The 15,260-nt window shown below is 40.7% G+C and overlaps 1 protein-coding gene and 1 pseudogene across 1 annotated transcript; both read right to left on the minus strand.

Moving 5' to 3' along the window:
- Nucleotides 1-3,054: 3,054 nt before the first annotated feature.
- Nucleotides 3,055-3,860, minus strand: LOC130500814 (zinc finger A20 and AN1 domain-containing stress-associated protein 4-like; annotated as a pseudogene).
- Nucleotides 3,861-11,486: 7,626 nt separating this feature from the next.
- On the minus strand, nt 11,487-13,556 carry LOC108845897 (uncharacterized). The gene is made up of 3 exons (XM_018619101.2): nt 12,675-13,556; nt 12,321-12,542; nt 11,487-12,146 (listed from the first exon to the last, which is right to left on the minus strand). Exons 1-3 carry the CDS (start codon nt 13,554-13,556, stop codon nt 11,487-11,489), a joined length of 1,764 nt encoding a protein of 587 aa, XP_018474603.2.
- Between the last annotated feature and the right edge of the window lie 1,704 nt (nt 13,557-15,260).

Here is a 15,260-nt window from a genome sequence, read left to right on the forward strand (position 1 = left end):
CTTATAAAACCATTATGAAATCATATTTAATTATTTGAAAAGTATTTAAATATATATGAAGCTTTATAAATCAATTATAAAATTGATAGAGTAATGTATAAGGATGTATAAGTAGTAGAATTTGTAAAAGCTTTTAAAATTATTATGAAATCGTATTAATTATTTGTAAAAGTATTAAATACGTATTAAGATTTATAAATCGGTTATAAAATTGATAGAGTAATGTATAAGGATTTATAAATTAGTTTTAAAGTCTCATAAATCAATTTTAAATAATGCATAATAAATAGAAAAGGTTCAAAAATATTTAATGAAGTTTAGTAATAAAACCCCTCAACTATTTTTAATCGGAGAAAAACCTCTCAACTAAGTTTTTAACAATATAAACCTCAACTTATAAACCGTTAACATATGTCACCCTTCGTCATGTTTTTTTAGACGGAGGGTAACATTTACTTACGAAACTAAAGTTGAGGGTTTATTTCATAAGATTTTTAGTTGATGGTTTTATTTACGATTCATCTTTAATTAGGGGGTTTAATTACTAAAAACTCTTAAATAGAATTTTGAAAGGAAAACCTTTGAAAGTGCTGATCAAAATCTATTGAGATGGTGTATGCACATTTTTGGTTAAGAGAAATTAGTACGATCTGAGACACTACAGATCATTTTAAATAAGAAAAAACGATCATGTCCAAAGTTTCAGCTGGTTCCAGCATACACTCGAACATAATTTTTTTTGTGAACTTGTAAAAGTTTCGGTAAGTCAATGAATTAGCAATATCTGTTCATTTGGTAAACGGGCTCTTAATTTGGTTAATCAAGCATGTTGACTCTGGTGTAAAACCTAAGCCTCCCGTGGTCAGAAAATATTCAGGTTTTATTTCACTGCCTCACTTGGACTAATTACAGTCATTGGGTGGTTAATATTTTACTTTACAATCCAAAAAAAAAATTTTACTTTACAGTTTACACCTATTGTGTTATGGTACTTTAGTATTGGCTGATTATTGGTGAAAAACCTAATTTCTCAGGTGGTGGGAGTGACATTTTTAATAAAACAAATAAATGGAAATGCCTTGTAATTAGAAGAGATTTGATTACATTAATGGCATGAAGCACTCCACTAGTCTTTTCTTTGTCGGGTTTATTATGCTATTAGAAACTATGAGAAACATTACATAGACGATATTACACCCGATCACTCTACCTGTCTTATGAGAATTCATGTCTGACTGCATCACACTGAGCCGCCCTATGAAATCCCCTCCTGACGGTATTTTTACGCCATGCTGAAGATCACTTGTAAGACTTGTCTCTAATACTCTGCATAATTCGCCTTCTCCGGAAATTGAAACCCAGACCTCCACTTCTGGTGTAGAAATTGCATCACCTAGAATTTACCCCAAACCTGAATATAAAAACCTTTAAACCTTGATCATTAGGCCACGGTGAGCTTCCACATCACTCCACTAGTCTGGATCACAATTTCCACAAGTAATGCAGCAGTTAATATTATAGGCCAGAAAGTGGGTGATTGGTTGGACTTTATCTCCTTACTTTAGCTTTATTTATTTTTAAATCACTAAATTTTACCAATCATGCTATAGCTTTAATTTTAGTAGTTAAAGTCTAGATCAAGTTTCTATATTTTTTTACCAATCGTACTTTAGCTTTATTTTTAAGGCTACAACAAAAAAAGTTAAAGCAATTTTTTTTCTTATGTGTTTTAAGTATAAAACCTAAAACTCTCTTTTATAGACTGTAGAATCTATAAAATGAAAAAAATATCTATAATATAAAGTAAATTAGATAATCATAATTAAATCATCTTTAAATGTTTAATATAAATTTGGGTGTTTTTAAATTGATTGAAATATTTTAAATAAAATTGTTATTATTTACATATCACATTTTAAATAATAGTAAACTTTGATAATTTATAAAAAAAATTAATATAAATTCTTTAATTGATAAAAATTAATTATTTTATATATACATTAAATATTTCACATATTTTATTTTAAAATGTCTACAGTCTATAACTTACAGCTACAATAAATTTAATTACAGCAAAAGTCTCTACAGCTAAATTTGTACAGCTAAATTTTTAAAACCACAGCCGAACCAATCATCACCTTTATATCACTAAAATAGTTAAACGGGGCGTGGGCTCCGGAGCCGAAACTTTTTTTTTTCATAAATATATGTAAAGAGAATATCAAAAATTATTTGCCCAAAGGCCCATGGTTTTCTTGAGGCCCTGCTTACATTTTCTCAGAATATTCATTTGGTTTAAAGCATGCATGGTATATAATCTGAGACGCTACAAATATTATACTCATCAGTCATCAGTAAGATCACAACTTTTACTTTGTCAATATATTATATATATGATCTGGGACGCTACAATTATTTTAAATAAGAAAAACAGTAATCTGCGAAGTTTTCATTGAACATACACTCAAACATGATTGTTTGAGATTAACGTACAGAGTTTCCGCTAATTTAGGTTTCTTTTGTGGTCATTGTAATAAAAACAGGAATCGTGGGTCGGTACAATTTTGTTTTCGAGGTCAAATTTATCAATTACTGGCGTGGAATCTACGTTTCTTGATAAGAAAGTCATTTTATTTACAAACACAAAACTATACTCTTTTATAAAGGTTAAAGTGTTAATCCTAGCAAACCTGACTAATTTATTCCTTCCAATTATAAATTTTACAAAGCCAAACTTTATAAAACATGGCAAGGTCCTCGATTTACATTTGCCACATCGACGATTTTGTGTTCTAAATCATAACGAAGTAACATTGTACAATATAATCAGACGATTAAACGCAACAAGCATTGTGTTTAAAAAAGAAAAAAAAACCAACAAGCATATGTAATTGGAAAACAATCTTTACTCTCCTCTATGTCCATTTGATTTGTTGGAAAGCTTTTTTTTTTTCAAAAACCATTATGATTTAAAAATATTTTAGAGCTATTTAGCTGAATATACAAGAAAATAAAGATATTTAGGTAACCATGCAGAAAATAAATTAATTGGCTAGTTGGACATAGGAGGATAAGCGAAATTACGTAAGTGACCCGTCGCCATTTCCCCGCCGTTTGACGCCTCTTGTAATATACTGTAGCCGTATTTACTGTAGCAGCTCACCAGTCACCATCATCATCATCATCATCATCATCATAGAAAGCAAATATCATCGCAACTGTATAGCTTAAGTCAACGCATCGAACAGCTCCGATCAAATTTTCTGAAGCTTCGCCGCTTTGACGAGTGGGTTTGCCTTGGCGATCTCTTCGCGACCGGTCGATTTGAAATCGAACGTGCATTCGTGAATCTCCGGCTACCTGTGAGCCCCGCCAAAAGTCGTCCCGCACCACTTGAACCCGATCAACCCGACCCGTTTCCTGCACGACGGGCACCGATTCTGCCATTTCTGCTGCTGCTCCGGTGCCGGAGTCACGGAAACGATCTCCGGCGACGGAGTGGATTTCATGGGAGCTTGCTGTTTTTTAAGGTAGAGATCGCCGTAGCAGTTGGAACATAGATTCATGGTGGCGGAGCTGCCGAGGAAGCCGCAGTTGTTAGCACAGAGACGGTGGCCTTCCGGCGTCTGACATCGATGTTTTTCCGCTATAGAGAAAGTTCGAGACATAACAAAAATCAATTTAAAGAAAAAATCAATAAGACACAAGAGAGGGATATGGAGGAAATACACAGAGAGGGAGAGATAGTGGGACAGCTAGGCAGCATAGGATTAACGTAGAACGTGAGTCAGATTTGTATAAGATTACTTTTGGGATATGAGAAAAGTCAAACAGTACGTAACCGATCACCTAAATAATGTTTTTACTGTGTATATCAAGTGCAATTGCTCAACATTTTAATTGTTTTTTTCATCTGAAACTGATATAAGAAATTCTTAAGAGAACTTTACAAGCCAAATACAACACCAAAAATCTTGAAAAAATCCAATAATTTACAAAAAGAAAAAAGAAAAAAGAAACAAAAGGGGAACGTTTTACAGGAAGCCGACATGTTAATTGTTATAAGCTGTCTTTGTGTTTGAAGTATTTAAAAATTTGGTTTAAATACTTCAGTAGAAATTTTTCATTTGTATTTGAATCCAATTCTATTGATTTGGATGTATGCTTTGTGATAATTCATACTTTCTTTTGATTTATGTTAATGGTCTGCACCTTCTTCTTTAAGTTTATTGAACTGAGGTATCTAAGACCAAATCTTTTGGATACTTACACACACAAGACAATGTAGAATTGTGTCTTTGTCAAAAAATCAAGACAATGTATTAGTTTAGGTTTTAATAGTAAATTGAAATTTTCTAAGAAACGGTTTTGCTAAATGAAATATATATATCCAGAGTTTCAGAGTTTCTTTTTATTTTACGATTTTTATTGCTGTAATTATATTTTCCTTTTACATAATTTTTAAATTTTCATTGTATTTATTAAAATAAAAAAATAATTGATAACAATTTGTACTTTTTAGATATTTAATTATAATTTTTTTTTAAAGATTTGGTTAAATACACTAAATCGATAAATTAACTTAATCTGTTTAATCTGTATTTGTTTTATTTGATCTGCATTTTAGATTTGATCTGCGTTTTTTTAAATAAACATTCCTGCATGCAATACAATAATATTTTATTATTTTATTTTAGTTCTGCAATTTATTAGGTGAATGAGTAATATTTGCAGTTCTATCTGCATTGGTTTTCTTCTACTTTTCTCCTGCAACTGTACTGCTTCACATTGGGATCGTGCGGATCTTCATAAATTAGTACTAACAAATACATTAGTAGTCATGTTACCAGAAAAAAATACATTAGTAGTCGTTTTAACTAAGTCAACACAACTATGTGCAAAGTTTTCATTGGGTCGAACGTACACTAGGACATGATTGTTGGTTGTTTGTTTAAACTTGTAGTTTCCGTTGATTTAGTTTTCTATTTGCGGTCAATCACAATTTAAAACACGGACTCGTGGGTCGGGTATTATTTTGGTCTTCATTGTCAAACTTTTAATAGTGACCGGCTGAGAATATACCCTTTCTAATAATAAATTCATTTTTATCAAGTACCAAGCTAAGCTTTTTATAAAAAAAAAAAAAGAAGAAGATAAAAGTATATATCATCATGGATTATAAATTTCGAAGTCAATTCCATCCAAGAAAACGTGGCAAGTTCATGAATCTACATTTCTATCTCGATTATTTTTTATCAGGGTGAACGCTCAACTCAACCCAAACTAATGCTCAAGATTTAATTATTCGTTGTCTCCCCACCCCCTAATGATTTTGTTCTTTTATTATAATAAACCTATTTCTTCTTCGTGAAAAAAACTCCATTCATTTTTCTGCTTCTCCCAATGTTTTTTTTGCTCTTTGCTCCAATTCCAGACCATTTAAGTTAATAGTAAAAAAGTTATTTATTTCTTTTGTTTTTTTTTTTGAAAAAGAAACAAAAGAAATAGTCTTCTCGATGAATATATTTTTGGATGGTTTTGATTTCTAAGACATTAAAACAATGAATACAAAATCTATCTTATTAAAACAGGAAAACTACAACTTTTTCTAGATGGATTTTTAAAGGTAGACCTCATATATTTAAATTAAATGTCTCATTCTTTATATATAATACGTACCATAGTCTAACTTTGCATTGATGTATTTCCTTAAATACATCAATTCTTTTTGTCTATATTCCATATATGATTTTTACATTTATTACATGTCGATTTAGATAAGATATATACTAAGACTAAAAATATTAATTGTACTATAATTACCCTATACAATTTATTTTAAATTGATCATTATACTTTCATTGGCCATATTAATTTTATTAGTACTAATAACATTAGGTAGATAAGTCATAGACATATACATAAAGATATAACTATTTTTATAACTACGTTGGGCCTAATCTACTTTCTAAAACAAATAACACATAGCTTCATATATTGTATAGAAAATAGTAATATTGTATAGTATTATACTTATACAATAATACTAAAAACAAACCAAACTGAAATATAATATATATCGAAAATGCTTTGAACCATTACACACAAAATATATTAGACTTTAGAGATAAAATTCACTTTGAAATTACGTAATAATTATTTTAAAAGTTTAAATTTCGTAATGTACAAAAAACATAAGTTTTATATAAAATTTTGTGTTACAATAAAAAAACACAACTCGCGCTTGCAAAGTGTTATTTTTACATACGAAAGACAGTTTTGATATTGTTCTTTAAACACAAAATTGAATTATACAAATTCGATACTACATAAAACTAAACAATATAGAATATATTTTAAAGATAAAACCCGTGCGGATGTGCATATATTTATATAATATATAATATATTATGTTACACATATTTTCATATAAATAATACCCCAATGTAAGTTTTGTATGATAAATGTTGAAAATTCAAAATATATAGCACTATATATTTTAAATAATATAAAAAATTTACTTTACGTTATCATAAAATTTAAAAATCAGATTTAGTAATTAAACACATTGCTTATTTAAACATATTAGTACACATTGTTATTTATCAAAATTTTATATTAATACACATTGCGATCATATATAACATTTAGTAAAACAAAGATAAAAAAAGAAAATTGACTCCCGCTCGGTCGAGCAGGTCATGATCTAATTCAGATTATATTGGCAACTATAAACTTATAGCATTTTCTAAATGGACTACTATCCTATGATGCAGTTCTCAGTAATATTTTATAGATTGAATGAAACGTAATCTTATTACTTATTTTCTACTTTGAAATCTGAATTTGCAGTCTTTAGTTATCGCATATCAAATTTACGTTTGCCATAATATTGTACATAATGAATCCAATCGTACTATCTAATTTAAGAACTAACTGCAAATTTTCTATTCATAATTTCATATCGAATTATAAAAATCTGGACAGAGCACTTTAAACATGTACACTTCATGCACGTAGCCTAATGATTTGTAATTTGTATTAACATTATCATGTTACCACTTATCATCTAGATTTGAACCTATTAAATATGTTTTCAAATTTAAAATTAAAAACTTGTGAGAGATTATCATGTACCGTCGATACATGTGACCGAATTATTTGTAGTTTTGTATTAACATTATCATGTTATCACTTATCATCTAGATTAAAACCTATTACAATATGTCTTCTTATTCTCTAAAGAAAATTGTAACATCCCTGTCCCGAGGATCATTTATAAACCGAACCCTTCTCCAAATCGTTCAAAAATTCTTTTATTAAATTCAAGATAGTCTTACATAAAAACCGAAACTTAACTCAAGGATAGATTATCCAAAGACGAAAATAAAGCTCAAATGGAAATAGTTCGAAAAGCAATAGAAACTTGAAAACAACTGGCACCATACTGACTCCTACCCCTGCTCTCTCCCAGCCGTACCTGAAATGAATGAGGGGTGAGTACAGAATACTCAGTGAGGGCAGGTTCTAGGAACCCACGAACCCACTCAAGCCCAATAACAGTCAACACAGTCACAAGTTAATAAGCACTAAACCACACAGCAACTTACACATTCAATCAACCTAGACGTAAGGACCTATAGCCGTTTACGGGTCTCTCTACCCGTTCCAGCCTATCCTGAAAGGGGCGCCCTTCTCTCGGGTAACCGTCCCCCCCTCAGCTTCCTAAATGACTATCCGAGTTGCAGCTCGTTGGCCCATCGGCACTGTCCGCCACCCGGTCGTAATAGTCATAATTATACCACGACTCGGCATTGACTCGACTCGATCCTAGGCGCCACATCTTCTTATATCCCGCATCTCGCGGTAGGCAATCCACATTATCTTCCCGTGGGTACCTCGTGTTAGGCTACTGTCCCACGGGTCACATCACATCCCGTGGGTACCTCGTGTTAGGCTACTGTCCCACAAGTCACAACACCTCTTAGACTCTAGACGCCCACCCGTTCTCGGTGGTCCAAACAGGACTACAAGCAAATTCATTGACATTCCTCTTTCACATTCTCAACTTATTCTCATTCTTAACCACTTTCACTTTACTCAAACCCTTTCACTTTTCTCATCCTCTTTCACTTTATCATTCACTTTCACTTTCACTTTCATATACTTTAACACATAGTCTCATATTCGTGATCACACTTAACACTTCTCATTTTCATTTACAGCACCCTAATAGATCTATGTGCTTCAACTCATCAACACATAACACACATCACAAGCCATCTAGGCTACCACAACCGCAACACCACACACACATGATTCAGATCCGATTAACACATGACTATGACATGACCATCTACTCAACATGAGACAAGTTCACAACCAAGTCCTCACCTTAGTCTCTTGAAGTGGTAGATCTGGTTCTAGGAAGTGGGAAAAGAGATGGTCACCTCTCCGGATCTGATCCAAAGGATTCATAAGAAAGGAGATGGGATTTAGGTTCAGATCTTGTCATACCCAATGACTTAGAAAGTTAGGGATCCAGATTACCTTGAGGTTCAGATCTGAGAAGGTTACAAGAGAAGGAATCAAGGAGGCGACGACTGGGGGCTCGGGATCGACGGCTCGGACTGCGAGCGGGACGATCGGCGGCTGGCGAGCGGACGGCGGTGACCGGCGGCGGCGGCTGGTCGTCGACGATGGGAGGCGGCAGCGAGGTTCTAGTCGGGCAGGGCTTCGCTTGTTGTCTCTCTTGTGGTGAAACCCTAGGAGTGCTGCTCCTTTTATAAGAAATGGGAGAGCTTTGGGGTAGGGTTTCACTCTCTTGGGCCTGCAGTTCTCGGGTTTCATTTTGGGCCGGGCCCGGGATGTTACAACTCTCACCCACTTGGGATGAATTCGTCCCCGAATTCTGGGTTTCCTCCCAATTTCTTTCCCGGTCCTCAAACATTCCGGGGTGACTATTCCGTAGTTGCGATTCAGGTTCCCACACATCTTCATAGATTCCGTCCCTCTCCCAACGGACTAGCACCATTCTCGTCTTCCTCCCCCGATGGTTTACTTCCTTCTCTTCTACAATTTTTACGGGCTTGCTGATCAGGGTGAGGTTCTTTTGCGCGTCCTCAGGTTGTTGAGATAGGATCAGTTCAGGTTCTCGTACTACTCTTCGCAGTACCGACACGTGAAACACGTCGTGGAAATCTGAGAGTTCCAGAGGTAATCCCAACCGGTATGCAACCGCACCAATCTTCTCTGTAATCACGTATGGGCCCATATACCTAGGCCTCAACTTTTTCAACTTCCGGTTTGGGTCGCTCCCTCGGAAAATCCTCATCTTTAGGTACACCTCATCTCCCACTGCAAATTCTAAATCCTTCCTCCGCTTGTCCGCGTAACTCATCTGTCGGTTATGCGCTTCCTTCAACTTTTCCTTGAGTAGTTCCACTTGTTCCACCGTTTCCCTGACCATTTCAGGTGTCATAGCACGCTCCTCCCCCACCTCGGTCCAACACAAAGGGGTACGACATGGTCGACCGTATAATGCCTCGTAGGGGGACATTTCAATACTTGCGTGGTAGCTGTTATTGTAGGAAAATTCAACCAGGGGTAGATGTTCGCCCCACCTTCCTCCCCAATCCAGGACACATGACCGGAGTAGGTCCTCTAATGTCCTGATGGTTCGCTCGGACTGTCCGTCTGTTTGGGGGTGATATGCGGTACTCAGGTGGACTTTGGTCCCCAATGCCTTTTGGAAGGCCTGCCAGAAGTTGGAGGTAAACTTGGGGTCTCTGTCGGACACTATACTCACCGGTACCCCGTGCAACCTCACGATTGTGTTCAAGTACTCCCGCACCAGATCCTCTGTCTTATCCGTGGTTTTGATTGGTAGGAAATGCGCTGATCTGGTCAGGCGGTCGACTATAACCCACACTGCGTCTTTGTTTCCGGAGGTCCTCGGTAATCCCGTAACAAAGTCCATCGTCACCATATCCCATTTCCACTGTGGTAGGGGTAATCCCTGTAGTAGTCCCCCGGGAACTCCCCGTTCCGCCTTGACTCGCTGGCAGGTCTGACACCGGGATATCCAATCGCTCACGTCTTTCTTTATCCCTTCCCAATGATAATACTGTTTCAGGTCCTGATACATCTTCGTCTTTCCGGGATGAATCGAGAATCGCGACTGGTGAGCCTGTGTCAACACTTCGGTCCTCAGGTCTCCCCCACTTGGTACGCACACCCGTCCCCTAAACAGAACGCTTCCATTACCGGTTACCCGGTATCCTACCACTTCTTTGTCCACCATTCCTTGCAGAGTGTTGTCTGATTCTTGAGCCTTCTTAATGCGACTGAGCAAGTCGGCTTGCTCCACTGCCTCCAATCCCGCCCCGTCTTCGTCCACCGTCGTCGCACAGAGGCGTAAGTTCGCTAGGGCCGCAACTAGATCTTGAGTTTCCTTTGCTCCTGACACATCTGCTTTCCTTCGGCTCAAGGCATCCGCCACTAGGTTAGCTTTCCCGGGATGGTAATCGATGCTCAGGTCATAATCCGCTAATAACTCCATCCACCTGCGCTGCCGCAAGTTCAGGTCTCCCTGGGTGAAGACATATTTCAGGCTCTTATGGTCCGTATACACTTGTACTTTCTCTCCATACAGGTAGGATCGCCAGATCTTGAGGGCAAACACTACTGCTGCCAATTCGAGGTCATGGGTCTGGTAATTAATCTCGTGTTTCCGTAGCTGTCTGGATGCATAGGCGATCACCCGTCCTTCTTGCATGAGTACACATCCCAACCCCATACCTGACGCATCGGTGTACACGGTGTAGGGTACTCCTGGTCTCGGTAGTACCAATACCGGGGCTTGGGTCAGAGCGTCCTTCAGTCGTTTGAACCCCTCTTCGCACGCTTCCGACCACATGAACTTAGCCTCCTTACCCGTAAGGCGGGTGAGCGGTTTAGCCGTTGCCGCGAACCCTTCAACGAACTTTCGATAGTATCCTGCTAATCCGAGAAAACTCCGGATGTCGGTGGCAGTACCGGGTGTGGGCCATTTCACGATTGCTTCTATTTTCTCGGGGTCCACCTCTACGCCGGCCTCCGAAATCACATGCCCCAAAAATCCGATCTTCCGTTGCCAAAAACTGCACTTACTGAGTTTGGCATACAACTGGTGTTCCCTCAACTTGTCCAGCACCGTTCTCAGATGTTGCTCGTGTTCCTCTCGGCTTTTAGAGTAGATCAAAATGTCGTCGATGAAGACGATTACGCAGTGGTCCAGATACTCTCTGAAGATAGCATTCATTAATCCCATGAAGGCTGCTGGGGCATTGGTTAGGCCGAAAGGCATTACCACGAATTCATAATGCCCGTACCGGGTACGGAAAGCCGTCTTCCTAACATCCTCCTCATGGATGGGAATTTAGTGGTACCCCGACGCGAGGTCAATCTTTGAGAACCAAGTGGCTCCTCCTAGCTGGTCCAAAAGTTTATCTATGCGGGGAAGGGGATACTTGTTCTTGACGGTCACCTTGTTCAATCCTCGGTAATCTATGCAAAGTCGTAGGCTCCCATCCTTTCTCTACTAACTCTTCCAATTGCTTCTTGAGCTCCGCCATTTCTGCGGGCGCCAGTCGGTAGGGTGCCTTGGATACCGGAGCGGTTCCAGGTTCTAGTTCGATCGTGAAAGCATTACTCCGGTGGGGTGGGGGTCCCCGCAATGGTTCGAACACGTCTGCATACTCCGCCGCCACGGAAATATTTCCTAGATCTGGCGCCTCCGTCTCTTCCACCATTTCTATGGTGGCCAGAAAGGCCTCACTACCCCTCCGGATTGCCTCCTCGGCTTGTACCATCGAGATAACTGACACTCCAGTCCTGGTCTTCATCCCTCGATACACGATCTGCCTCCCGTCTAGCGGAATCCGCACACATGTCTTGGCACAATCAACTATGGCCCCATGCTGGGCTAGCCAGTCCATCCCCAAAATCACTTCGTATCGTCCGAGCTCCAATTCCAGCAGGTTCGCGGGTAGGTTTATGCCTGCGAGGACCACCGACACCTCTTCATACTTCCAGTTAGTCGTTATCCTCTCTTTTCCCGCAGTTTCGACCCCCGCGACCTTGGTGTTATAGCTCCCCGTAAAAGTCTATTCGCGAGTAAGGTTAGGGCTCACAAAACTATGGGTGGCCCCGGTATCGAAAAGAGTGAACGCCGCCACTCCTCCGACCGCGACAGATCCTACACGATACTAATGCTAAGCAATCCGACCAACAGACCATTTGCAAGCAAGGACAAGATATCTTTAGTGAGTAGAACTTACCCGCGATCGGTTCAGGCCCTTCACGGCCTTCAGCCGCGTAAGCTCGGGGTCTCCCAGCCTGCTCTCTCTGCTGTTGTGGCTGCACCCCTCCCGCGTTTCCTCCCAGCTGTGCCCGGCAGTCTCTGACGACATGTCCTTCTTGCCCACAACGGTGACATCGCACTCAAGGACCCGCTCCCGGACGTCCCTGTCTTTTATTCGGACAATCTCTCGAGATGTGTCCTAGTTGAGCGCAGTTGAAACACACCCCCATCCGGCATTCCCCGGGGTGTAATCGCCCGCACCTCCTGCATGGGGTCCTTGCCGGGGCGGCCTCATTGGCTGGCGCCCGCACCTCCTGCATGGGGTCCTTGCCGGGGCGGCTTGGTGTTGTTTCCGTTCTTCTTCCAACCCTGCCTCCTGTTCCGCAGCCTTTTCGATCAGTTCATGGACGTTGCGGTAATCCCGCACATTACAGCTGTTCCTGAGCTCAATCCGCATACCCTTCAGGAACCGACGGACCAGCTCCCGATCGTTCAGGTAGTGCCCAGCAAATCTTCGGAGCTTGTGGAACTCATCCCCATACTCTCTCACATTCCTCGACCCTTGACGAATGTCCTGAAACTTGCTTTCCATCTGATCCATGGCTTCCAAAGGGAAGTACTTCCCATTGAACTCCTCCAAGAAGTCATCATATGTCATGCGTATCCCGTGGGAGCTTTCGACCACTCCTTCCCACCAAACCAGGGCATCATCCTTGAGGTGGTGGACTGCTAGGTCCCTGCGGAACTCTGGTGGGCACCGAGCCGACTCAAAGTTTCTCTCCAGTTGTCGTCGCCAGTTGTCAGCAAGAATGGCATCCGCCTTCCCACTGAAGAACTCCATCTGCATGTTTCGCATATGTCTCATCATGTCCCAATACGTAGGTCCTTGAGCAGGTACCACCGCAGGAGCCGCTGGTGGGGGCGGTGGAGGTAGTAACGGATTCTGGTCCACCGCGGGTGGTATCGGGACGGCTCCAGCCCCTGCTGCAGCTTCACCGTTGGGGAGCTGTCCCCCGTAGGCTTCCCGGTACCTTCGCAGCTCCTCCAGGATCGCTGCGTTCACCACATTCGGTCCACCTGCGGGGTTCCCATTTGCGGGTGCGCCACCATTCTGGCTTTCCGCCTCGCTGGAGGCCTGGAACGCGGATCGAGTGGCCCGACGTGCGACTCGCTGGGCAGTTCCAACTACTGGTGCGGCTCTCTTAGGAGGCATCCTGCGACAATGAAGCGGGTATTAGATCAAGCTTTGATTGAATCGGTTTGCTTACCGGGCAAGCTAGGAGTTTCGGTCCGAGTGGTGCCTTTACTTTTCTGCAACAACTTTAAAAAAAAATCCTTTCACAACGTTTGAAAACATTTGCAACCCAAACTTTCTTAAAGACGCTTCACATACCCACCCGGGACAGCACCGGTGGGTTTAACCCCCGCTCTGATACCAATTGTAACATCCCTGTCCCGAGGATCATTTATAAACCGAACCCTTCTCCAAATCGTTCAAAAACTCTTTTATTAAATTCAAGATAGTCTTACATAAAAACCGAAACTTAACTCAAGGATAGATTATCCAAAGACGAAAATAAAGCTCAAATGGAAATAGTTCGAAAAGCAATAGAAACTTGAAAACAACTGGCACGATACGGACTCCTACTTCTGCTCCCTCCCAGCCGTACCTGAAATGAAGGAGGGGTGAGTACAGAATACTCAGTGAGGGCAGGCTCTAGGATCCCACGAACCCACTCAAGCCCAATAACAGTCAACACAGTCACAAGTTAATAAGCACTAAACCACACAGCAACCTACACATTCAATCAACCTAGACGTAAGGACCTATAGCCGTTTACGGGTCTCTCTACCCGTTCCAGCCTATCCTGAAAGGGGCGCCCTTCTCTCGGGTAACCGTCCCCCCCTCAGCTTCCTAAATGACTATCCGAGTTGCAGCTCGTTGGCCCATCGGCACTGTCCGCCACCCGGTCGTAATAGTCATAATTATGCCACGACTCGACATTGACTCGACTCGATCCTAGGCGCCACATCTTCTTATATCCCGCATCTCGCGGTAGGCAATCCACATTACTTCCCGTGGGTACCTCGTGTTAGGCTACTGTCCCACGGGTCACATCACATCACATCCCGTGGGTACCTCGTGTTAGGCTACTGTCCCACAGGTCACAACACCTCTTAGACTCTAGACGCCCACCCGTTCTCGGTGGTCCAAACAGGACTACAAGCAAATTCATTGACATTCCTCTTTCACATTCTCAACTTATTCTCATTCTTAACCACTTTCACTTTACTCAAACCCTTTCACTTTTCTCATCCTCTTTCACTTTATCATTCACTTTCACTTTCACTTTCATATACTTTAACACATAGACTCATATTCGTGATCACACTTAACACTTCTCATTTTCATTTACAGCACCCTAATAGATCTAGGTGCTTCAACTCATCAACACATAACACACATCACAAGCCATCTAGGCTACCACAACCGCAACACCACACACACATGATTCAGATCCGATTAACACATGACTATGACATGACCATCTACTCAACATGAGACAAGTTCACAACCAAGTCCTCACCTTAGTCTCTTGAAGTGGTAGATCTGGTTCTAGGAAGTGGGAAAAGAGATGGTCACCTCTCCGGATCTGATCCAAAGGATTCATAAGAAAGGAGATGGGATTTAGGTTCAGATCTTGTCGTACCCAATGACTTAGAAAGTTAGGGATCTAGATTACCTTGAGGTTCAGATCTGAGAAGGTTACAAGAGAAGGAATCAAGGAGGCGACGACTGGGGGCTCGGGATCGACGGCTCGGACTGCGAGCGGGACGATCGGCGGCTGGCGAGCGGACGGCGGTGACCGGCGGCGGCGGCTGGTCGTCGACGATGGGAGGCGGCGGCGAGGTTCTA

This window comes from Raphanus sativus, chromosome 1 (genome assembly GCF_000801105.2).
Source record: "Raphanus sativus cultivar WK10039 chromosome 1, ASM80110v3, whole genome shotgun sequence".
Classification (NCBI taxonomy): domain Eukaryota; kingdom Viridiplantae; phylum Streptophyta; class Magnoliopsida; order Brassicales; family Brassicaceae; genus Raphanus; species Raphanus sativus.